The sequence below is a fragment of the Phacochoerus africanus genome, chromosome 15 (assembly GCF_016906955.1).
Source record: "Phacochoerus africanus isolate WHEZ1 chromosome 15, ROS_Pafr_v1, whole genome shotgun sequence".
Classification (NCBI taxonomy): domain Eukaryota; kingdom Metazoa; phylum Chordata; class Mammalia; order Artiodactyla; family Suidae; genus Phacochoerus; species Phacochoerus africanus.
In genome coordinates this window covers 132,306,301-132,332,148 of record NC_062558.1, presented here as the reverse complement: position 1 = coordinate 132,332,148, position 25,848 = coordinate 132,306,301, and the positions used below count along the sequence as shown (strand labels likewise).

General features: G+C 41.4%; 1 protein-coding gene across 5 annotated transcripts in view; it reads right to left on the bottom strand.

Annotated features, from left to right (window-relative positions):
• The window catches only part of PLEKHA1 (pleckstrin homology domain containing A1), a 56,483-nt gene extending 34,951 nt beyond the window's left edge, over positions 1-21,532 (bottom strand). The window contains exons 1-3 of one of the 5 annotated variants that reach the window (XM_047760263.1): positions 21,326-21,532; positions 6,456-6,616; positions 1,075-1,131 (exon numbers count right to left, since the gene is read on the bottom strand). In XM_047760263.1, coding sequence (XP_047616219.1) covers positions 1,075-1,131; positions 6,456-6,596 — 198 coding nt within the window. In that variant the 5' untranslated portion in view covers positions 6,597-6,616; positions 21,326-21,532. Of the gene's footprint in view, positions 1-1,074; positions 1,132-6,455; positions 6,617-21,325 lie in introns of those variants that run through there. The other 4 variants (XM_047760264.1, XM_047760267.1, XM_047760265.1 and 1 more) reach the window with 4 other exon arrangements.
• Between the last annotated feature and the right edge of the window lie 4,316 nt (positions 21,533-25,848).

Sequence of the window (25,848 nt, the reverse complement as noted above, 5' to 3'; positions counted from 1 at the left end):
ATAACAGAGCTTTTTATTTATCAAAATATCTATCTGGTACACACAGGCACACTTACACAAACTGGCCTTCTCTTGAAGATCTTTGCTAACAAATCCCAACGTATGCGTACACATATCACTTAATGATACTGCGTTGCTACTTTTCATATTTCATCTTAAGTCATCATCAAGCTTATTACTTTTTGGTAAAACACACACAAAAAAACCCCATAAAGCTAGTTCCTCAGCATCTCTCTCAGTTCCCAAAACACTAATAAAAAGAAAAAAAAAAAAAAAAACCACCTAATACCAAAATCTAAATTTCTGAAAAGAAAAATAGTACTACAAAAATTCCAAAAAAAGTAACAAACTGGAAAACAAATTAGTACAGACAAAATATGGAAAAACCATTCCTTCATCGTGAAGATGTTTATTTTCCTCAAAGTAAAACATAAAGAAGCAAAAAGTCAAACTAATAAGATTAAAAATTAGTTTAAATAGGAGTTCCCGTAGTGGCGCAGTGGTTAACAAATCCGACTAGGAACCATGAGGTTGCGGGTTTGGTCCCCGCCCTTGCTCAGTGGGTTAAAGATCCGGCATTGCTGTGAGCTGTGGTGTAGGTTGCAGACGCGACTTGGATCCCGCGTGGCTGTGGCTCTGGCGTAGGCCGGGGGCTACAGCTCCGATTTGACCCCTAGCCTGGGAACCTCCATATGCCAAGGGAGTGGCCCAAAGAAATAGCAAAAAAGACAAAAAAAAAAAATTAGTTTAAATAAATACATACAGACTTAGAAAAATCTTCTCCAGATTTCCCAAAGACAGAACCTGTCATCCGATATCTCCCCTTCTGACAGTCATATACCTCACTGTAAAAGTTAATGTTAAATTTTGCAATTTGCCACATCTTGTAAGTTAACTCCATATTCTTCCTGATTTTAACAAAAAACTTCCTAAACATCAGGTACTATTTTCAGCATGATATGAACCAGAACATCGTCTTAAATGACAAAGAGAGGAGACTACTCCTTTTATTTACACTCTCATTCAAAGGGATTTTAATGCATGCAAGCATGTAAGACAACACAGAAAGACTACCTTTGAAATGTAGGTAAGTTTAATGGCTCCAACGCGTGATGATCCAGAAGGCAGGTTCTGTAAACAAATGATTAACATATAACAAACATCCAACATTATAAATTTATCTCATATAATAACAGCCTATACACACTACATAAAGTTAAGAAATTAAATTTTTTTTTTTATTCTTATTTTTTCTGCCTTTTCTGGGGCTGCACCTGCGGCATATGGAGATTCCCAGGCTACAGGTCGAATCAGAGCTGTAGCTGCCAGCCTACATCACAGCCACAACAACTCGGGAGAGCTGCGTCTGCAACCTACACCACAGCAACGCCGGACCCTTAACCCACTGAGCAAGGCAGGGATCAAACCTGCGATCTCATGGTTCCTAGTCGGATTCGTTAACCACTGAGCCATGACAGGTACTCCAAGAAATTAAATTTTTTAATGTTACATATTACAAATAAACTTTTTGGTTCACATATTTACTATGTCTGAAATCAAGCTGACAACATGAGTAAAAAAAACTGAACTCTAGGAGGTCCCGTCCTGGTGCTGTGGAAATGAATCTGACTAGGAACCATGAGGTTGAGGGTTCCATCCCTGGCTTCGCTCAGTGAGTTAAAGATCCAGAGTTGCCATGAGCTGTGGTGTAGGTAGCATACCCAGCTCAGAACTGGCACTGCTGTGGCTGTGGTGTAGGCCGGCAGCTGTAGCTCTGATTCGACCCCTGGTCTGGGAACCTCCATATGCTGCAAGTGCGGCCCTAAAAAGCAAAACAACAAAAACTGAACTCTATGCTGTTTCACCATGATGCACTCGATAACCAAAAGAATATTTTGTTATCATTGTATCTAAACTCTTCCATGAACCTAACAAACTATAAACAAGATCATATTTTGCTTTGAAAAGGAATGGGAAAAAATATTTAGAAACATTAAACAAATACAATTTTAAGAAATTTCAAAAGTACACATTACTTTGTTTTATTAAAATTTTTAATCAAATATATCTTTAAAAAGATTAGCTCCCCCCTATTTAAATTACTTTAGTATTTATTATGCCATTACTCATCTACACTGATACCATTTTTTTCAAAAAATTGATACTTTTAAAACCATATGCAAGAAACGTATACACTGGCATGCTCCTAAAAAATATTTTTATTCTTCCTTAAACAAGTTTGGGATGTGATTAGTGTCTTAAAAGAGCTAAGGGTAAAGAATTAAGAAGAGGGAGAATCATTTCTGGTTGAAGCTATTAGTAGGAAAGACTCTGTGAAAGAATGAAAGGCATTTAAGCTGGACTTTAAAATTATGAAACACTAAGAGCAGAAGAGAGAACATTTCTGGCAGAGAAAACAGATGAGCCACAGCAAGCAGATGAGGATGTCCAGATGCTCTGCACTGAAATAGGAAAGTGGCTGTTGGGCTACAATATAGGCACAAATAGGGCTGAAGCAGGTAACAGTGGTTTGGGAACGTGCACTAAGAACCTAATTATAGAGGATCTGAATAAGAAATAAAGTAGCAAGGAATTTACACTGTTAAGAATTGGAAACCAGAGTTCCTATTGTGGCTCAGTGGTTAACTAATCTGACAAGGAACCATGAGGTTGCAGGTTCAATCCCTGGCCTTGTTCAGTGGGTTACAGATCTGGCGTTGCTGTGGCTGTGGTGTAGGCCCGCAACTGCAGCTCTGATTAGACCCATAGCCTGTGAACCTCCATATGCCTCAGGTGCAGCCCTCGAAAAGACAAAAAAAAAAAAAAACAGAAGGAAAAAAAATAAGGATTGGAAACCATTAAAGAAGGCTTGTAAGTAGTTCCGTAATCAAAAATGTGTTTTAATTAATGTCTTGTAATATAATAAACTGGATGGGCTATAAAGGGGGAAGATGGAAGGTGGAAAAACCAGAAAAAAGAATCTGGAAAAAATAAACATAGATCAGAAGATTTCAAAAGGAAAAGGAAAAAAATCCTGATTTTGAAAGTTTCCTCTGCTATAGATTAAGAATCAACCATTTAACTTATTTTACAATAATGCACATTAAACAAAACTCCATGGGCTTGTTCTCATGAACCATTAGGAGAAATCTTTCTCAAACCTCCTATAAGCTTAATGGAAACAGTTAATTATACAGAAGCCTAGACATTTAAAAGACTTGGAGTTCCCGTCGTGGCTCAGTGGTTAACAAATCCAACTAGGAACCATGAGTTTCAGGTTCGATCCCTGGCCTCGTTCAGTGGGTTAAGGATCTGGCGTTGCCGTGAGCTGTGGTGTAGGTTGCAGATGCGGCTCGGATCTGGTGTTGCTGTGGCTCCGGCATAGGCCGGTGGCTACAGCTCCAGTTCAACCCCTAGCCTAGGAACCTCCATAGGCCACGGGAGCAGGCCAAGAAATGGCAAAAAGACAAAAAAAAAAAAACCTGCATTATGTGCTGTTTTAAACTATACACTATGTACAAGCTTCCAAATATAAATATGTATATAAAACTATAAATTTTTAATGTATAATTTTAAATGGTTGTGTTATTATACAAAATGTTTAAAAGTTTTTTTCCCTTTAACCTTGGGTAAGGAAATGAAATGTTCACATATCCTCAGGATCTCCTAACCACTACCAAAGAGATTTTTTTTCCCAAACACTGCTACCCTTCCATTCAAAATCATTATTTTTAAGTCCTCCATAAGTCTATTACTTTAACCAGGTGAACACAGCTCTGATCTCTGTGTGAGGAAGAGAAATGAGCAACTATGTCATGACTGCATGGCATAAAGGGTCACAGATTAAATAATGGCAAAGTATAAGGAAATATAAGTAGCTAGGAGATTAAAGATGTTCAAAATACCTAGTTTCTACAGTCTGGGATGAAACTGCTCCCAAGTTCAACCAGACAAAAAAACGTGGGTTTCGAAATCTGTTACTTGACAATGAACAAGAAATAATAAACCAATATGACATTTAAGATAAAAAGGGAAATAACCTTTTGTTCTCATGAGTTCCTGTACTCACTCTACCGGGATACTTTTTTCAAGTTTCTCCAAATTCATTTCCTAATAAAGCTACTTGATTATTTACTTATTTATCATTACACTGTCAACAAAACACAGGAAGGCCCAAATTGATCCCTAGTAACACAGTGGAATGGATTCTTAAACCACCAGTTAGTGGTAAAGAAAGTAGTGAGCAGAGGAAGTATGGTTCCCTAAGGACAGATCAGCCAAACTAATTCTCTTCCATTATCAGGGTGATTATGAGCAGTTAAAGTGATACAGCACGTAACAGAAGCAACTGGACTGAATCATATGAAACAGTCCTTTCTTAGCATATTAAAATGGCAGGATGTTGGTAATTTCATGTGGTTCAACCACAGTAATCTTTAGCAAGACATTTTACTAAAGTTTTCATGATGAGGTATGGCTTGATTAATACATTTTAAAGCGACACAAAGCTGGTCACTGATGGCTAATACACTGGATGGCAGAATCTATAAGAGTCTTATCAGTTGGAATGAAGAACTAAAATTAAGAAGCCAATAAAAAATGTATTTAAAATTCTATACAGGAGTTCCCGTCGTGGCGCAGTGGTTAACGAATCCGACTAGGAACCATGAGGTTGCGGGTTCGGTCCCTGCCCTTGCTCAGTGGGTTAAGGATCCGGCGTTGCCGTGAGCTGTGGTGTAGGTTGCAGACGCGGCTCGGATCCTGCGTTGCTGTGGCTCTGGCGTAGGCCGGTGGCTACAGCTCCGATTGGACCCCTAGCCTGGGAACCTCCATATGCCGCAGGAGCGGCCCAAGAAATGGCAAAAAGACAAAAAAAATAATAATAAAATAAAATTCTATATTACATAAAGAAAAAAATTAATGTGCTAATTATACCACAGAAATCTGGCTTTCAAAGAGTTCATGTGAGAAAGATCTAGCTGAGTACAAACTTTAACATATAACCTCTCTGCTACAGCCAAAGTGGGAAAAAAAAAAAAAAGAAACATTTCCTGGGAGTTCCCGTCCTGGCTCAGCAGAAATGAATCTAACTAGCATCCATGAGGACACAGGTTCGATCCCCTGCCTTGCTCAGTGGGTTAAGGATCTGGCATTGCTGTGGTGTAGGTTGCAGATGCGGCTCAGATCTGCACTGCTGTGGCTGTGATGTAGGCTGGTGGCTACAGTTTCGACTGGACCCCTAGCCTGGGAACCTCCATATGCCTTGAGTGCAGCCCTGAAAGACAAAAAAACAAAAAAAACAAAAAAGAAGAAGAAGAAAGTCTCATACAAAATCAGCACTCAACTAATATACCCTGAATTAAAATAAAAATTCTCCAAAATTTGCAAGGCTGCAAGTGGATAAAGGACTAAACTTTCAGAGAATTGGAGGGCAAAAGTAGATCAATGAGATGATACAAGGAACTAGGTTTTCACTCACAGAACAAAAAACAAAACTGTCTCAAATATAATAAACACTTTTGGGTACCGTGTAGTTCAAACAACAGTGAAGAACAGAGACAGATGCATTTCTTGCGTTAAGGAAGAGGCTGAATTAATACTAAGGTTCCTTACAACTTAAATTCTATATAAACAAAAATACATTAGCACATATGTACTTTGTCTAATCTAAAATCAGTATAGGGGAATGAATACTGGACTCATTGTAGGGGACCTGGTTCCTGCTCTGTGGAGCAGAACGGAACCTCCTCCCAGTTCCTGCTCTTCCTGAACTTTCTGCTCCCCTCTGCACAAGTTGTCCTCTAGACCCGGTCAGCTCACAAGCTTGCCACAGACTCAGCTCTTGCTTTGCACACGCATCCTTGCAACATACACCTCAATCTGAATCAAGAGTTTCACGGGTAGAGAAAATTTAAAACTACTCAAGAGATGACCTCTAATCCAAGGCCTCTCACAGATCTTAAAACTGGGATTCTAATTTTTAATTTAAGACATTTACCCCCAATAATTTGCAAGGCAACAATGAAACCAAATTCATGAATGGGTGACACTCTAGTCTGACCTTACAAGGTGAAAGGACTACACAGGTGCAAGAGTGTCAACTCATTTAAGTAGTCTATTTACCAAAAGCTAATAGTCTCTTTCCTAGAAACAGCATCTTAAATCTCAATGATTTAAAATTTTTCTACCAGAGACAGAGACGTCTCTCCCAAGGAAGGAAAAAATATAAATTCATGCATAAATTTTTGTCAAATAAACCTAGTTTCATCTTCTGAAATTCAAACAAGACAGTACGAGTTGAGGGTACAGAGCAAGGAGAACACAGCTAAGAGAAATAAATCTAAACATATACTGTTTAGATAGACAAATCCCAACACCTGTAAAGTATATCAAATACTTTAATAATTAAAACTCTTATGCACTTTTAAAGAGGTAACTCTTTGGATTTTACAAACCTGTGGATTATCCATGTACCATACAAAGCTATCTTCTCTGGTATCCAGTATGAAATACCTCCGAAGAAATTTCCCACTGTTTTCATTTTCTTCAATGTCTAGAAAACCACAAATGCGATTCTGACGATCCACATAAGGCATTTCTGAGCTTGAACATTACACTGTAAAATAAAAACATTAACAGTAAGTACTTCTCATGGACTTCAAGCATAAAATGTGCTATGGTATGGTTTATTCAACAAAGGGCCTACTTTCCAACATTAGGTGGGGGCTGGGTGATGGGAATATATAAAAGCATGGGCAAAAATCGCTTGAAATTAAGCTTATTATGAGTGGTTACTAAATGCAACTGCAGGCCTTGATGGGGACAGAGGAGAGCTATTCATCTCAGCTGAATAATTTACTTACTTTTTTCACTGTGAGTAGGCAATATCACCCCCATTTCATAGATAAGAAATTTAATGCTGAGAAAGGGAAGTGACTTTCCAAGATCAGTGAACTAGTAGGTAATGACTCAAAACATGAACCGAGACACTTGGACTCTAGAGCTTGTATCTTAAACTTTACAGCTTCCTGTCTCTCTAAAACCCTTTGAATTATTAAAACCAAAATGAATAAAAATAAAGTGAACATCATGAAAAGAGAGAGAAGCAGGTATTATGTGCCTCTTAATGGAAGCCACAAACATCACCAATGAAGTGCATATAACAAAACAACAACAACAAAAAGTTTCATCTCAATCTGATCAAGTCTCTGGATTTTCCTAAGTCCAACTTCCAATTCACTGGAAAGAACACAGAGGAACATATTACACTGGACTACAGATATTCAATCAGCAAAAGTAGACTGCAAAACAGCAGTTTCTTCAGCAAATAAATTACTACAGAGAAAAAAAGGAGAGAGAAGTTGCAGATTAAATGATACTTCAGAGACATAACACATTCTGATACTTAAAGACTGAAATTTTTGCTGTACTGATTAAAGTTAAAAACCATGATGGGTAAAAAACAGTGTTTCCATCCATTTTTCTCTAAAAACCATAGATATGTGGCAAATCCACAGACTGTTCCTTTTCTGGTACCTCTATAGCCAGCACCAACATCTTTTGGCAGGTTGAGTTTATTTATGTAACTGACTCTTCTTTTTTTTTTTTTTTTTGCCTTACTCGTAGCATGTGGAAGTTCTCCCGGGCCATGGATTGAACCCAAGCCACAGCAGTGACAACACCAAATCCTTAACCACTAGGCCACCAGGGAGCTCCTAGTTCTTCATTTAACTCATAGTGAAAATTCAAAGAGAATACACCCTGATATTTATCTAAATCACCATTCTGTATTCAGCTAGAAAAATAATGAAACACATCAAAAAGTTTTAAACAAAACTATGCATTTTGGGGTTATTACAAATCTGGCACATGGAGATAATTTTTTTTTTTTTTTATTTTTAGGGCTGCACCTGCAGCATATGAAAGTTCCCAGGCTAGGAGTCGATGAGAGCTGCAGCTGCCAGCCTACACGACAGCCACAGCAACACCAGATACCAGCCACAGCATCTGCAGCCTACGCCACAGCTGGCAACAATGCCAGATCCTTAACCCACTGAGCAAGGGCAGGGACTAAACTCATACCCTTGTGGATACCAGTCAGGTTCTTAATCTGCTAAGCCACAACAGGAACTCTCCCCTCTTTTTCTGTTTTTTTGGGAGACAATTTTTTAATGAACTTATGACCCAAAGTTTTTTAAAAGTTCTAAAGTATTATCAAAACTTGAAAAAAGAATATATTATACTAATGCACACTATAGGTAAAAACTATCAACTTGTGTGGTTCTGCCACAACAAAAGGCATAACCAAAGGAATAGAACTGAGAGCCCAGAAACAAATTCATGTATCTATGGCTAACAGATTTTTTTTTTTTTTTTGCTATTTTAGGGCCACACTCTTGGCATAGGGAGGTTCCCAGGCTAGGGGTCGAATTGGAGCTGTAGCCGCCAGCCTACGCCACAGCCACACAGGATCTGCATCTGCAACCTACACCACAGCAATGCCGGATTGCTGGCCCACTGAGCGCAGCCAGGGATGGAACCCGCATCCTCACGGATTCTATTTGGGTTTGTTAACTGCTGAGTCACAAAGGGAACTTCCATCTATGGCTAACTGATTTTCATCAAGGGGAGAGAAAAGCCTCTTTAGCAAATGGTGCTGGGACAGCTGGATCTCTACATGTTAAAGAACTGGACCCCATCTTATACCATATACAAAAAAAAAAAAATAACTCAAAATGAATTAATCAAAATATAAGAGCTAAAATTATAAAACTTTAAGAAATCAAAGAGGAAACTCTTCATGCTCTTGGATTTGGCAATGAATTCTTAGATATGACATCAAAAGGATAAACAACAAAAGAAAAAAAAAATAAGCCAAACCGGACTTCATAAAAATTAAAAACTCTTTTGCATCAAAGAACATCAAGAAAATGAAACCACATCATGGACTTGGAGAAGAGACTTGTGGCTGCCTGATGGGAGAAGGAGGGAGTGGGAGGGATCGGGAGCTTGGGCTTATCAGACACAACTTAGAATAGATTTACAAGGGAGTTCCCGTCGTGGCGCAGTGGTTAACGAATCCGACTAGGAACCATGAGGTTGAGGGTTCGGCCCCTGCCCTTGCTCAGTGGGTTAACCCTAACCCTAACCCTAACCCTCGATCCGGCGTTGCCGTGAGCTGTGGTGTATGTAGGTTGCAGACTCGGCTCGGATCCCGAGTTGCTGTGGCTCTGGCGTAGGCCGGTGGCTACAGCTCCGATTCAACCCCTAGCCTGGGAATCTCCATATGCCGCGGGAGCGGCCCAAGAAATAGCAACAACAACAACAAAAAAGACAAAAAAAAAAAAAGAATAGATTTACAAGGAGATCCTGCTGAATAGCATTGAGAACTTTGTCTAGATACTCATGTAGCAACAGAAGAAAGGCTGGGGGAAAAATGTAATTGTAATATATACATGTAAGGATAACCTGACCCCCTTGCTGTACAGTGGGAAAATAAAAAAAGAAGAAAGAAAGAAAGAAAATGAAACCACAACTTACAGAGTGGGAGTAAATATTTGCAGATCAGGGTCTACTATCCAGAAGATACAAATATGACTCTTTCAACTCAACAACAACAAAAAGAACCCAATTAAAAAGTGGACAAAGGACTTAAAAAGACATTTCTCTTAAGATAAATAAATAGCCAAACACAACACAAAAAGATGCACAGTATTATTTCTCATTAGAAAAATGTAAACCAAAATCACAATGAGCTACTACTTCACAACCACTAGGATGAATATAACTGAGAGGAAAATAAGTAGTATTGGCAAGGATGTGGAGAAATGGGGAGCCCTCCTACCTTTCTGGTGGGAATGTAAAATGGTACAAGAGCTGTGTACAAGTCTGGTAGTTCTTCAAAAGTTAAACACAGAATTACCATATGACTCAGTATTTCCTCTCCTAAGTATATACTCAAAAGAACTAAAAACAGGTACGCAAACACTTACACATGAATGTTCACCGCGGCATTATTCAAGGTAGCCAAAAAGTGTAAACAACCCGTATGTCCATCAACAGGTCAAAATATATACACACAGTGGAATATTTTCCAGACACAGAATGAAGCACTGATACAATATATCAAAATTCCAGAATATTTTATAAAAATTGAAAAGGTGATTCTATTATACATATAGAAATGCAAATCACTTTGAAAAGCTAAATCTATTTCCCAAAAAACAGACTTAACATTACCTGATTTCAAGATTACAATAGAGCTATGGAAATAAAGATGGTATAGGACTATGAAAAGATAGATCAATGGAACACAACAGCATCCAGAAACAGATACATACACATCCTGTCAACTGATTTTCAGCAAAGATGTCAAGGCAACTCGAAATACAGTCTTTCAAAACATGGTGCTGGAACAATTAGCTATCCATGTGGGAAAAAATTAACTTGAAATGGATCGGAAACTTAATGTACAATTAAGCTTCTTAAAATATATACATACACATACACGAATGAATGAAGGTCTTCATGACCCTGGGAGTAGACAGAGATTTCCTAGATAAGGCACAAAGAACCTAAACCATAGAATGATTGATATAATGGACTTAATCAAAATTTAAAACTGCTCTTAGAAGAAAATCCCCCCAAAAAAACAAAAATATCAAATGCTGGCAAGGATTTGAAACAAATCAATACCCTATCATTGCTGTGGGGGAATGCAAAATGCCACAGCACTTGGGAAGACAGTTTGGCAGTTCCTTAGAAAGTTAAACATGCCCTTAACAACATGACCCAGCAATCCCACTCTTAAGTATTAATCCAAGTGAACTGAAAACTAAGTTTACACAAAACCTACATGTAAATGTTTAAAGCAACATTAGCCATAACTGGGAAAAAAGTGGAAACAACCCAAATGTCTTTTAACTGGTAAAGAAAGAAACTGCAGTACACCCAAGGTGAGGGAATACTACTTAGCAAGATAAAGAAACAAAGTATTGGAGGGTTCCCCCCCACCCCATCATGGCTCAGAGGTTAAGAAATCCGACTAGGAACTATGAGGTTTCAGGTTCGATCTCTGGCCTTGCTCAGTGGGTTAAGGATCTGGTATGGCTGTGGCTGTTGCACAGTCTGGTAGCTACAGCTCCAATTCGACCCCTAGCCTGAGAACCTCCATATGCTGCGGGAACGGCCCTAGAAAAGGCAAAAAGACAAAAAAAAAGAAAGAAAAAAAAAGAAACAAAGAAACAAACTATTGATACACACAATATGGGAAATGTCAAATATATTTTGCAAAGTTAAGAAGCCAAACCAAAAGGCTATAGGGACAGAGAACACATTAGATCAGTGAGAGGAGGTGACTTCAAAGGGTAATTCATAGAGTAATGGAACTACTCCATATCTTGATTCTGGTAGGATACACACCTATGCACTTATCAAAAATAGGTTGACACACCACAGAGTGAAGTGTACCAATTACAAATTAAAAAACAAACTACAGCGACAGAAAACAGATCAGAGTTGCTAGGGCTTGTGATAGGCCTAACAACGATAGAAGAGGAGAGAAATTTTTTTGGCAACATAGCTGTTGCATATCTTGATTATGGTAGAGCTTATATAATTGCATGCATCCATCAAAACTCAGAGACTCAGGCGTTCCCGTCGTGGCTCAGCAGTTAATGAACCCAACTAGCATCCATGAGGACACAGGCCTGGCCTTGCTCAGTGGGTTAAGGATCCAGCATTGCTGTGAGCTGCAGTGTAGGTCACAGACGCGGCTTGGATCCCGAGTTGCTGTGGCTGTGGTGTAGGCCGGTAGCTATAGCTCCAACTAGACAGCTGTAGCTCCCAGCCTGGGAACCTCCATAGGCGGTGGGTACGGCCCCTAAAAGACAAAACAAAAAACAAAAAAACTTACAGAATCATATGCTAAAAGGGTAAAATTTACTGTTGGTTAATTTATACCTCAATAATGCTGATTAAAAAAAAAGAAGATGCCACATACACTCAACAGAATGGCTAAAATTAAAAACAAGCTGACAACACCAAATGTTGTCAAAGATGTGGTACATCCAGAATTTATGTATTGTTGATGGGAACGTAAAATGGTACAATCACTACGGGAAAAGTTTTGGCAATAAAATCAAACATACACTTACCCTATGAGCCAGTCATTCCACTCCTAAATATTTACTCAACAGAATCGAAATGCAAAGATGACCTCACAAATATTTACTGCACCTTATTCATAATAGTCTCAAACTAGAAATAACCCAAATGGCATCAAAAGGTAAACAGATAAATAAAATGTATATTTATACTACAGAATAGCATTCTACAATATAAAAGAACTACTACTACATGCAACAACATGGTCAAAATTCATCATATTGTAAACTCTTTTAAGTTTACTGCATATAATTTAAACCCCCAAAAGATTTAAAATTCCAGCAGCAATAAAAAAATCCAATGTTGGAATTCCCGTTGTGGCTCAGTGGTAATGAGACCAATTAGCATCCATGAGGATGCAGGTTCAACCCCTGTCCTCACTCAGGGGGTTAAGGATCTGGTGATTCCACGAGGTGCGGTGTAGGTCACAGACGTGGCTCGGATCCTGAGTTGCTGTGGCGTAGCCCAGCAGCTGCAGCTCCAATTCGACCCCTAGCCGGGGAACTTCCGTATGCTGCATGTATGGCCCTAAAAAGCAAAAAAAAAAAAAAAAAAAAAAAAAAAAACTATTGCTAAATTTGACTACAAATAATCAGGCTAAGTAGGTGGTCAAATCAGGGCTGAGGCTGCCAGCCACAGCCAGAGCAACATGGGATCTGAGCCACCTCTTGGACCTACATCACAACTCACAGCAACGCCAGATCCCTAACCCACTGAGGGAGGCCTGGGATCCAACCTGCACCCTCATGGATACTAGTCAGGTCTGTAACCTGCTAAGCTTCAATGGGAACTCCCTTGACTACAAATAACTCAAAAAAAGATTCTGAATGGCAAATCCTGATCAGCAAGTCAAAACCAGCAGAAAATGCTGGCAGCTTCTCCCCAACATTTAAAGAGTCTGCAAAAAATGCCAAGGGAAATATATTAAAGTTCAATAGAAAAATGGACCAAACACATGAACAGACGTATTACAGAAAAAGACACAAAAATGACCCTTAAACAGATGAAGAGATGCTCAACTTCACTCATAATAAGAAAATCCCATACAGAGATAGTACTGCTCCCAAAACCACAAAAAAAAAAGGCTTTCAAACAAGACTTCATGTGCCTCCTTGTGGAAGAATTTACACCATCTACAAAACATTTATTTAAATTTAAAAAAAAGTGTAAAAATACCTGAATCTGACCAAGCCTCTAGATCCAATTACTGATTTACAGAGAAGACAGAGGAAGAACATGTTAAACTACATCACAGAGACTCAAAGGGCAAAATCCAAACTATAAATTTCTCACGGAGTTCCCGTCATGGCTCAGTGGTTAACCAATCTGACTAGGAACCATGAGGTTGAGGGTTCGATCCCTGGCCTTGCTCAGTGGATTAAGGATCCGGCGTTGCCGTGAGCTGTGGTGTGAGTGGCAGACTCGGCTTGGATTCCCGTATGGCTGTGGCTCTGGCGTAGGCCGAGTGGCTACAGCTCTGATTTGACCCCTGGCCTGGGAACCTCCATATGCCGTGGGAGTGGCTCAAGAAAACACAAAAAGACAAAAAAAAAAAAAATTCTCAGGACAAACAATATGGTTTCTTAAAAAATAAATTCCAAAGGAGTAGAGGGAAAGGAACCGGAGGAAGAACCCATAAATTAAAAGGCTTGAAAAGACACAATCACAACATGTGGACCTTATTTAAGTCTAGTTAACAACAACTCTGATTTATCTCAGGAGTCTGGAAATTTGAATACTGCCTCATGACAGATACATATTTTGAGTGTGGAGATGCTACTGTGGTTATGTTACCAAGAAAATCCTCATCATTTAGAGACACTTAACTGATACAGAGATAAAATGTTATCTGCAATAATCAAGAAGGAGGGGATGGCCTGGGGTGACAGTTGTTGGGACTAAATATGGGTACTGTAGTTATACAATACTACCTACTTTTGTGGATGTTTCTATGTCTTCAAAATAGAAAAGTTCCCCCCAAAAAACCCGGTACTACAGAGAGATACCACTTCTCATCTACAGAGTTGGCAAAAAAAAAACAGAGGTTTGACAGTATACCATTTCGGTCAGGCTGTCATAGGGACTTCATATATTACTGGTGGGAATGAAAAATGTTATAACCCTCTGAGGCACCACCTAACAAAACGACATATGCATTTATCCTATGACCCAGCAATTCTACTAGATATTGTAATTCTGAAACTATTTTATGTATATGATAGTACTTCAGGTGCATAATAGGACATTGTGAATCTACTGATGCTGTGATTATATTTAAAGTAAAAGCAACAAAATGATTTTAGTTATTAGAAACCCAGATTTTCACATTAAGAGAAAAGATGCACAAATACAAAAGGAAACATTTTATACAATGCATGCAAATTAAAGACAGTATGAATCGGAGTTCCTGTTGTGGCTCAGAGAATTACAAACTCATCTAATATCCATGAGGATGCGGGTTTGATCCCTGGCCTTGCTCAGTGGGTTAAGGATCTGGCAGCTGAAGCTCTGATTTGACCCCTAGCCTGGGAACTTCCATATGCGGCCAGTGCAGCCCTAAAAAGACCAAATAACAAAATAAAATAAAGAACCATTGTTTTAAGGCAATTAATAAAAGCAAAAGCAAAGCTCTTAGACATACAGGCTTCTCCTCCATACCCTCGGCCTGTCCCAATCTCCCTGGTGCTTACTCATCTGGGCACTGGACTCCTACTGCACTAGACAAGCTCCCCCACAAGGTGTTTTAACTCAAATGCCGTTTTCTCTGAGAAGTCTTCTTGACACCCTATCTAAAACTGCAAATGCTCCAAACTGTCCTGCCACTTCCCATCTTCATCCCCTGCTTCATTCTTCTCCTTAGCATTTATTGCTAATAAACAATATCATTCAGTTATTTATTTCTTGACTCTTTCCCCACACTGGAATATAGGCTCCATGAGAGCAGGGATTTTTTTTTTTTTTTTCTATTTACTACTGCTTCTCCAATGCCTAAAACAGTAGCTGGAACTACCTGTTGAATGAAATATTAAGAAATCCATAATCATTGCATCAAATATTAATGCTTAGTCTCCAAACAGAAGGTTGCCTTTTCCTCATCTGATGAGAAATCATTTAGCAGATTTAACTGACCGGTTTGTTTAGAGGCTGGAAGGAAAAGAGTCCAAAATTATATTTCTGTTTGGATTTATATTTTTAATAAAGCTATTATGAGATAAGGACAGAAAATTATATTAAAACCTCCACAAAATCCATCCTTCAGCTGTTCCTGTGCTCTAAGTGGTCATTAGATCATACAAACATTCATAAATTAACATACACAGTTAACACTTCATCAGTCAGGAACTATGAAATAAGTCAAAAAAATTGCAAAAATCAGTAAGAAACAGAAAATAAAAAATTAAATTCTGCACAGTGAGACCTCATGAGACCCAAAGGACATGAGTATCTTCTGTTGATTAGATGCTGACTAGTTGACTGGTCTTGTCCCAAAATTGGACACACACAAAGGTGAGGATATACAGACATCAATGAGCAAACACCCGTGGAGTCTAGCACCAACCCCGCTGCCTGCCACCACACACATGCACCCCTCAGGGCTCTAGCACCCTCACCAATGCCTCGCTGTCATTCCACTCTATACAAGCAGCTGACAGAAGAGGGTAGAACTGAGAAGTGTTCGGGGAGGACCCAGGGAGAAGGGGATAGTCACCCAAGCAGGGGGTGGGGGGCACAGCCAAGACACTCACCAAGATCAGACCAGGAGGTCTGAGAACTGGAGATCTCATTCTCCAGTTCAGTGTCTGTTTATGAAGCAGGAGTGACTGACATTGCGCCTGTTTGAGCAGGGGGACAAAGAGCATTGATGAGAAATGGCAAGGCACAGAAAGGGGGCAGACTTAAGCAGCATGCATGCCACCATCTGGCACCAAAAGGAAGTTTCCAGTGGGTTATGTGGAAATTACAGACAGTAAGTGGACTTGAGCTATACTGCTGTTATCAAAAAATCTGGCTGCAGAGAGAAACCTGCCTCACCCCCAAATACTCAAAGGGACCAATGGGGAGACGACAGGACAGGAACAAGGTGGGAGTGTAGGCTGGCAAAGGTTAACCCACAGCCAATTTCACACCCAGACTGTGCAATGGGGTGTCTCCCTGCAAGATCTCACCGTGAATTCCAGTTTGAAAGCCTACCAGTAGACAGGAACAGCTGGCCATTATTAGTCAAGAGAGGGCTTTAATAACACCAGGTAAGAAATACTTTTCTTCTAGAGTCCCTGTCATGGTGCAGTGGAAAAAAATCCCACTAGGAACCATGAGGTTTCGGGTTCACCGGATCCCCGGCCTGGCTCAGTGGGATAAGGATCTGGCGTTGCCATGAGCTGTGGTATAGGCCAGATCCTACATTGCTGTGGCTGTGGTGTAAGCCAGCAGCTGTAGCTCCAATTCGACCCCTAGCCTGAGAACCTCCACATGCCACAGGTGTGGCCCCCAAAAAAGAAATACTTTTCTTCTGACTACTCTCTGTCCAAATAGATCCCCGAAGAGGGAAGCGAACGAGGCATCCAGGGAGCATATCACAATCCCTCCCTACTCCAAGTATTTCGGGGAATAAGTGGCCAGATACTGGGGTAAAGGAGGAGAGGAGCTTTAGCAGAAGATTAAAGGTTTAAACTTAAATTGAATTATGTTTTTTAGGGCCATACCCTCGGCATATGAAAGTTTTCAGGCTAGAAGTCAACAGGAGCTGTAGCCACCGGCCTACATAACCATTGCCGCAGCAACACCAGATCTGGCAGGTCACGGCAACGCCGGATCCTTAACCCACTGAGTGAGGCCAGGGATCGAACCCAACCGAATCCTCATGGATACTAATTGGGTTTGTTACTGCTGAGCCACAAGAGAACTCCTTAAATAGATTATACTGGAGCTTTTAATAGCTGTAAATGATAGGAAAGCTACCATTTGCCCATGAAGTCATGAGGTAACAGGGAGAGGGAAGATCCTACAAAGCACAGTTGAAAGCAGTCAATGCTGAAAAATGTAACGTCTTCTGTTTGTCCTCACCAAACTCAGACTGCTCACTAACTTGACGACATAAGGAACAGCATTATCGCCCGTACTGAACCTGACATGCAAATTCCCATGGGGGATTTACTGTACCCAGTGAGAAGCTACATAAGAAGTCCTTTGAGATTGCTTCCAATTTTAAGTGCCTGTGACTCTCCTTTCTTCAAGAAGTTGTTAAATTGAATCCAGATTTCAATGGTTAAACTATTAAAGGCTAGGCTGCCTAAAGGAGTAAAACCACAACTTTTTGAAGAATGAAACTATTGGATTGTTAAGTCTGATAATGGTTCCACGTAGGGAAAAATATTTGATTTCAATATTTTTAAGACTCTAAAAAGTGTTTTAAAAAATCCTAAATGACCTTTTCTTTTACATTCAATAGAAATTACAGTTCAAAGAATGCTTACGATATAATATCCTCAAAATACAATCTTCCTAATTCAAAGCAATTCAACTAATCAAAGGTTTATCAAAATAAACAGGAAACACATGTTTGCTTAAATATCTTCTAGGAATTACAAACTCACATGTTCTTCATCACACAGCAGCTACTGGGGAAAAATATTACTCAGAGTTCAAAAGGCTTAATGTTATTCATTAAGCATAACAAAATCCTACTGCCGTAACAAATGCCAACAGGAATTTTCATTTTTAAATTAGAAAAAAAAAAAACCCATACTTTTATGTTTCTAAAAATGAGTAAGCATTATAGACAAACATCTAAAGGTACAGAAAATTTCTGCCCTAGGAACTCCTTCCTGATACCAGTTCAATAAATTCCAGAATGCCTGGAACTTAAAAATGGTCAAAAGAATTAAAACTAGATTTTAATATTTATCTCCTACTAAAACTATTATATTGTATCATTGCATATTGAAATAAGAGGAGAATCTGGAGTTCCCACTATGGCACAGGGGTTAAAGATGCAACGGCTGTCTTTGAAGCGGCACAGTTCAATCCCTGGCCCTGCAGAGTGGGTTAAGGATCTGGTGTTGCTGCAGGTGTGGCACAGGGCATCTGTGGCATAGGTTACAGCTGTGGCTTGGAGCCCTGGCCCAGGAACTTACAAATGCCATGGGTGCAGCCAAAAAAAAAAAAAGAGAGGAGAATCATCTTGAAATTTAAAATCAAAATTTTATTTTTTTAGTCTTTTTGCCTTTTCTAGGGCCGCTCCCATGGCATATGGAGGTTCCCAGGCTAGGGGTCCAGTTGGAGCTGCAGCTGCCAGCCTACGCCGGAGCCACAGCCGCCTACGCGAGAGCCACAGCAACTGGAGATCTGAGCCGTGTCTGCAACCTACACCACAGCTCACGGCAACGCCAGATCCTTAGCCCACTGACCAAGGTCAGAGACCGAACCTGCAACCTCACGGTTTCTAGTCGGGTTCGTTAACCACTGAGCCACGCCAGGAACTCCAAATCAAATTTTAATATTATCAAAAGTAAAATGCTCAGGAGTTCCCATCATGGCTCAGCAGAAATGAATCTGACTAGTATCCATGAGGATGCAAGTTCAATCCCTGGCCTCAATTAGTGGGTCCGGGATCTGGTGTTGCCATGAGCTGTGGTGTAGGTCACAGACTCGGATATATTCTGGCGTTGCCGTGGCTGTGGTGTAGACCAGCAGCTGTAGCTCTGATTGGACTCCTAGCCTGGGAACTTCCAAACGTCTCAGTTAGGCTCTAAAAAGCAAAAACAAACAAACAAACAAAAAGTAAAATGCCCAAGTACGTGAACAAGGAATATTTGTACACTACCTCAGCTCACAACTGAGACAGTTGCTGCTGAAGAATTTGAGATTTTCTGTCTAGTGAAGGCAGAGTGTAAGTACTGTCACATCTGAATAATTACTACATTTTATTCAGAAAACAATTTATCTTCCTCACTCTTAAATGACAGTTGTTCAAACAAGAACAAGAATGATTATTTAACATCAAGCAGTCTTTCAATGTCAAAGCCTGACTTAAATTATGCTAATAAATTACTTCGTGGGTTTCATCCAGTAGAAGTAACTATGCGTTTTGCACTAGGGCGTCAAGAACTTTCAGTCTTAAGTTGACTTTTTTTTTTTAAAGCTGCATTAAACATTTTTAGAGAAAAAGCCCTATAAAAAAATAAAATATTTCCATCTTTCCCAAGTATTTTCCTAGGAGTCTTCAATATCATCATATCCCATACATTAACAACCAACATGTAATACTGCCCACAGTGACTTTTTAAAGAAAGTAATTCAATGCTATTCTTAATGTCCTCAAACAATTCTAAAAAGGTCCTTCCGGCTTATGAATTCATGGCAATTTCCTAACAATTGTACACTTATCCTGTTTTACTGTCTCTCCTAGTCTATGACAAACTCAAATTTACACACTACCTCTTTCCTCTTGTGCTACATTGCTAAAACCCAGAGGAAAAAAGAAAAGATACAAATCTGCTACTTCCCCCTCCTTCCCCAAAGCAACAATAAAAACACTAGTTAACAGGATAAAGTGAAGTAGGAAGCAGTTTCAATACATATAAATCACATCTTCTTAACGTCACAAAAGTAATCCCCTGCTTACTTCAAAGGACAAATTAACAGCCATATCCTCTGATCCAGGTATATGCTTCAAGAGAATCCTATCAATGGGTACAGTTGGGTTTATAGCACCATAAAATAAACCAACTATTAACTCAAATTCTGCTAAGCTTAAATAGTCTTGTTTAAACATATAAGTATCATAAAATGTGCTCTCCCCTGGGAAAAAATGACTCGAGGTAAGGAATATTTAAACGAACGCTATTTAGGGAAATATTTTTTTGCCCAACATGAAAATTTCGGTTACGAGAATAAGCAGTTTAGTCAGCATGAATCTATTTTTTAATAATAGCCCAAGTTTTACAGAATGATTTTTTTCAAGTTTTTCTCTGAATCATAAAAAGCTTACCCAAATTTTGCTGCAACGTGTTTCAATGGCATTAACCAGAGAAAGTATGTGAGCTGAGTGCTTGAGGGAAAATAGAGCAGATTGATCAGTAGTTGGAAGATAAAAGACAATGGTAAAAACCGCATAGTGCACTATTGGTTCCAGTCATTAAGCACACAGGAAATAAGATTTTCTAGTTAGAAAACTAATTCACAAAGGGCGATGACTTCGTCAAAGCAAAGAAAATCTTATCAAAACAGACAACCATCAATCGTAAAATAAGAAAACAAGTACTAGGATTGGAAGGTGAAACAGGACAGGAAAATGGCACAAATTGCCTGGCTGTATCTTCTATAACCTGCACTAGCACCTGCCCCCAAACAGTGATGGAGTTTCATTATTTAGGTGCCCAGCCGAGGGCAACTGCTCTGCTTTGGGGCACAGCACAACTACAATTCTACCAAAAGCAGTAAACACTACTTTCATTATGACAACACTTTCCCCTCCGATGGTCTATCCAGGAGGGTCAATAGAAAGCATCTGAAATAAACCACAAACCACTCAAGACTGTCCCAAAGCGGTGCGACTGGCAGCTGGCCTCTAAGCTTAAACACCTGGGTTCCGGTTGCCTCCCTGGTGCTACCTGAGTGACCCTGGATAAGTCACTTCCAGCTGTCGCACTGGTCATCTGCATAATTAAGGTGCGAGGGTAAAGCACTAACACTGCAGGATGCTAAGGCGCAGGGCGGAGTCGACTTGACTCGGTGAGTCCTAAAATGAAAGCGCATGAAAATAATAAAAAACGATGCCCAAGGCAGCTGAGCCCCGGTGGGCACAGCCCTGAAGTCGAGCCACTCCGACAGGCGTCGCCTGCCGGGAATCCCCGGACAGCTGCCTGGCGCGGGCGTCCAGGGGGAGGGCGCGACCGCACTTTTTAGCAGAACCACGGGCTAGCTCCCCGGCGACGGCGACCGCCGCCGGGCTCCCCACCCTCCTCCGCCGGACACCGCCGAGGGCCGAGGTCAGGAAAACAATAAAGGAAGGAGCCGCGGGAAGACGACGCCGCCGGGAGCTGGCGCGCGCAGGTGAGCCGGCCCCGCGGCCTCGCCCAGGTGCAGCCGCAAGGGCGGACCCGCGAGCAGAGGAGCCGCGGGGGCCGGGACTCCGCGCCGCCCGCCGCCCCGCACTCACCAGTGCCCGCCAGCCCCTCGAGCCTCCCAGCTCGCTTCAGCGGGCGCCGCGCTCTCGGAGCCCGGCCCGGCTCACCCCGCCCCGGCGCCGCGGAGGTCCTCACGCAGAACTTCCCAGCGGCCCTGGACCTGCAGCACCCGCGCCGCCGCGGCCCGGGGTCCCACAGGCAGTGAGAAGCCGGGAGCGGCGCCCACGACGGCCCGCCTGCGCACTGCGCACGCGTGCCCGCGCCGCCTCAGCCCCCAGACGGCGGCCGAGATTCCGGAGCAGGCACTCCCAGCCCGCGGAGACTACAAGTCCCGACACGCCCCGCGCAGGTCCTGGAGGCGTGGTGGGCCGGGTTCCGGGCGTCTTTCCTGGTTCCAAGGGAGGAGACCCCGGGCGCCTCGGGGGAAGACCGCGCACGGGGCTCTGGGCCCTTGCACTGCGGTGCATCCTGGGATTCGTAGTTTTTCAGGACGACCAGGCTTGGCTCGAGGTTGGAATTCAGGATTGTCTTATGTCACCGCCTAGAACTTCCAGGCACAGGGATCTTTAAAAATAAGTTTCATTCTTTTGCAGCTAATTAGTTTGCAAGCTGTCCCATAATCAGTCCAGGAGGTATAAATTCACAGGCTATTGTGCGACCTGGGGAAAAAAAGCTTTACAACTCTTCACCCCAATTCTTTGCTCCTAACAATTTCTTTCTCTCTAGAACTGTAGATCCACTTCCTACTTAATAGGACAGGAGGCTTAGAGAAACTTAAAGGGTGGTTTAGTAGAAATTCGATTAGTCCAAAGGCTGGAACGTAGATATGTGTTGTCATAAATATTTATTCGTAAATATTTCAAGTGTTTGTTGAGCGCCTACCATGTCAAGTCCAGACTTGGTATACACTTGAGAACAAGTGTCATGGAGCCTGCAGTCTGTAGGAGGAGCTAGTCCTTAAAAAGCAAGATAAAATACATTGAGAGTTCCCCTTGTGGCTCAGCAGTAATGAACCCAACTAGTATCCATGAAAATGCCAGTTCCCTCTGTGGCCCCGCTCGGTGGGTTAAGGATCTGGCGTTACAGTGAGCTGCGGTGTAGGTCCGATTTGGAATTGATGTGGCTGTGGCTCCAATTCCAATCCTGGGAACTTCCATATGCCTCAAGTGCAGCCTGGGTCAGAGGGTGTTTGGGGTGGAGGAAGAAAAGAAAAAAAAAAGGATAAAGATAAATACATATGTTAATGGTTAATGCCTTGGAGAAACAAAACAAGTTAAAGAGACAGTGTAAGGAGGGGCTCATTAAAAAGGATAGTCAAGGGTTCCCTTGTGGCTCAGTGGTTAAGGAATCCAACTAGGAACCAGGAGGTTTCGGGTTCCATACCTGGCCTCCGTATGCTGCGGGTGCAGCCCTGGAAGAGACAAAGTCCAAAAAAAAAAAAAAGAAGAAGAAGAATGGTCAGGGAAACCTCGCAGGGGAAGTGAATTTTGAGCTGAATCCTAAAAAAAAAACAGAATTATTCAGACATGCAAAGAGCTGGGAAAGGATTATATGCCACGCCTGTCATAGTGCATGGCACACACCAGGTTCTCAATAAATATTTGTTTCATTTGAGTCCTTCTTCCTTTCCTTCCCCCACACAGCCTTAGATCACATCCTTCCCCCTTCGAAATCTTTATCAACACCTTTCAGAACATCCTTCCTATGTGAAGATGTGCAGGAGACAAACCAATGTCCAGCCATGGACAAGCTGTATATGTACAGCTGCTAGGACAGAAAACACAAGGCAAATGCTGCCCAGGCTGGTGACATGGCTGAAACTGAGACGACTTAACCCCATCTTTATTTGTGAACTGGGTTAAAAGTTCTCATCACGAGAGTTCCCATTGTGGTTCAGTGGTTAACGAATCCGACTAGGAACCCTGGCCTTGCTCAGTGGATTAAGGATCCTGCGTTGCCGTGAGCTGTGGTGTAGGTCACAGACGCAGCTCAGATCCAGCGTTGCTGTGGCTGTGGTGTAGGCCAGCGTCTACAGCTCCGATTAGACCCCTAGCCTGGGAACCTCCATATGCCGAGGGTACGGCCCTAGAAAAAGGCAAAAAGACAAAAAAAAAAAGTCTCATCACCAAGGCTGACCTCCTGACTCACTTCTGTTTATGAGGCAGAAAATCGGATTTAGAGTTTACCATTTTGAGATCCTAAAGGAAACTAAGATATTATCTCATCCCAAAGAGAGGCAAAGTGAAAAACAGCCCTAGACCTATCTGTGGGCACTGACCTGTGACATTAGGCAGAGGGGGCATGTTGCCTTTCTGATGCCCAGTGACCTCACCTGCTCCCCTTAGAGAATATTCTCAGGATCTGATAAGCCGATGGCGAGGAAAAAGCTCTCCAGACTGCAGAGAATGCTTCCCCCCGGCTCTTTCAGCTGCTCTTCAACATTTCAACATTTCCGAGGAGATTGTTTTCTTATCTTTTGAAAAACCTTAGCAGTGTGGCCGTACTGACACCTGTCTTCCCGAGGCCTCATTTCCTCATCTTTACAATGGTTGAAAGGATTTGGCCCATCATAGTTTATAAACTGGCCAGAGCTGTTTCCTTTTGCTCACACAGTGGGTTTTATTTTTAACCGAATGTGTGGCTAACATTTAAAAATAGGAGATTTCAGGAGTTCTCTTGTGATGCAGTGTTGTCACTGCAGAGGCTCTGGTCGCTGCTGTGGTATAGGTTCGATTCCTGGCCTGGGAACTTCCATGTGTCACAGACAAAGCCAAAAAAAAAAAGAAAAAAAAATTTTAAATAGGGACATTCGAGGAGTTCTGTTGTAGCTCATCTATAACGAACCCGACTAGTATCTATGAGGACGTGGGTTCGATCCCTGGCCTTGCTCAGTGGGTTAAGTATCCGGCATTGCTGCAAGCTGCGATGTATGTTGCAGACATGGCTCGGATCCTGAGTTGCTGCAGTTCCTATTCAACCCCTAGCTTGGGAACTTCCATATGCCTTGGGTGTGGCCCTGAAAATAAAATAAATTAATTTTTAAAAAGGGAGATTTTAAATAAAAATCCAGATGTCACCTGCTTGATCTCTCTAGGCATTTGAACTTGTCTTCCCTGGCTAGAGAGTCTAGAAGGGTCTCCAGCTCCAGAATCCTAGAAAATTCTAGATGAGATATTTGGGACATACGTAACTTAGAAAAAAAAAAAAAAGATTCCTTGTTTATCTGAAATTCAAATTCAAAGTTACTGTCTTGCATTTGATCTGAAAACCCACATGCAGCGATCAGACCACTGATGCAGAGACTCTCACTCCCTCCTGAGAGAGGGAGACTTTCTCCTGAGAGTTATTACCACGTGACAGGATTGACTGAGTGGTTTTAAATTATTCCTTTGCTCTTTTTTCCTAACAAGCCCCAAACGTTGTTTGACACCTGGAGTCGCATTTATAGACAACGAGGAAAGCCAGAGTAATGGCTCAATTTGCCCAAAGACACACAGCAAGCGCTACTTCAAGGTTGCAGTATAACCGGAACCTGTTAGCACCCTGCTGTGTAGAAGGCTCAGGATCAGCCAATAAACACGCTGACAGAAAACAAAATAAAAATCACAACCTAAAACAAAACAAAACAAACAAAACCCCCCAAATCACTTCGCTTTTCCTCCAGCCTTTTTTTTTTTGGATGGAGAGATTTATTATATAACAGTGTTTTCAGTGTTATTAAAAAAAAAGTATGTGGAATATTCCCTTGTTGAAATTACAGTCTGGGAGCAAACCAAGAACATTCAGGACCCACAGACGGTGCTGAGGAATGCTGGAATATTCCGTGGATACTTGTCATCTGAAGAAAAGGGAGAGGAGGAGTCTGAATTCAAGAATCTGCAGGTTACCTTTAAAGCATCTTTGTCGTCATCATCTTCCTGCCTCGTATGTGTAATGCACTTGGATGTTTTTAGCAAAAATATTTATGGATGGGGTTCCCGAGGTAGGTCAGTGGTAACAAATCCAACTAGTATTCAGGAGGATGTGGGTTCGATCCCTGGTCTTGCTCAGTGGGTTAAGGATCCAGCATTGCCATGAGCAGTGGTTTAGGTCACAGACCAGACGCAGCTTGGATCCCGAGTTGCCATAGCTATGACATAGGCTGGCAGGTGCAGCTCCAATTTGACCCCTAGCCTGGGAACCTCCATGTGCCGTGGGTGCAGCCCTAAAAAAACAAAACAACAACAGAGATATTTATTGAGCCCCTTGTATATGCTTCCATGCTGTGCCCTGGATCCTCCAGACAGGCACTAGCCCCTTTGAAAACACAAAATAGAGCCATGAAGAGAAATCCGGAGACTGATCCCAAGTCACACAGAAAGGGACTGAGCACTTGTCCCGCTCCAACGTTTGACTTTCCTTCCCCTCACAGGCACTTCCTAGATCCTTCCCTGCTTTATCTTTTTCTTCTTTTTTTTTTTTTCTCTCCTTAGCAAGGATCACACCCCCACGCTATATGTTTTACTTATTTATCTTGTTTATTCTCTTCATGTCGCACTAAAATGCAACATCCACA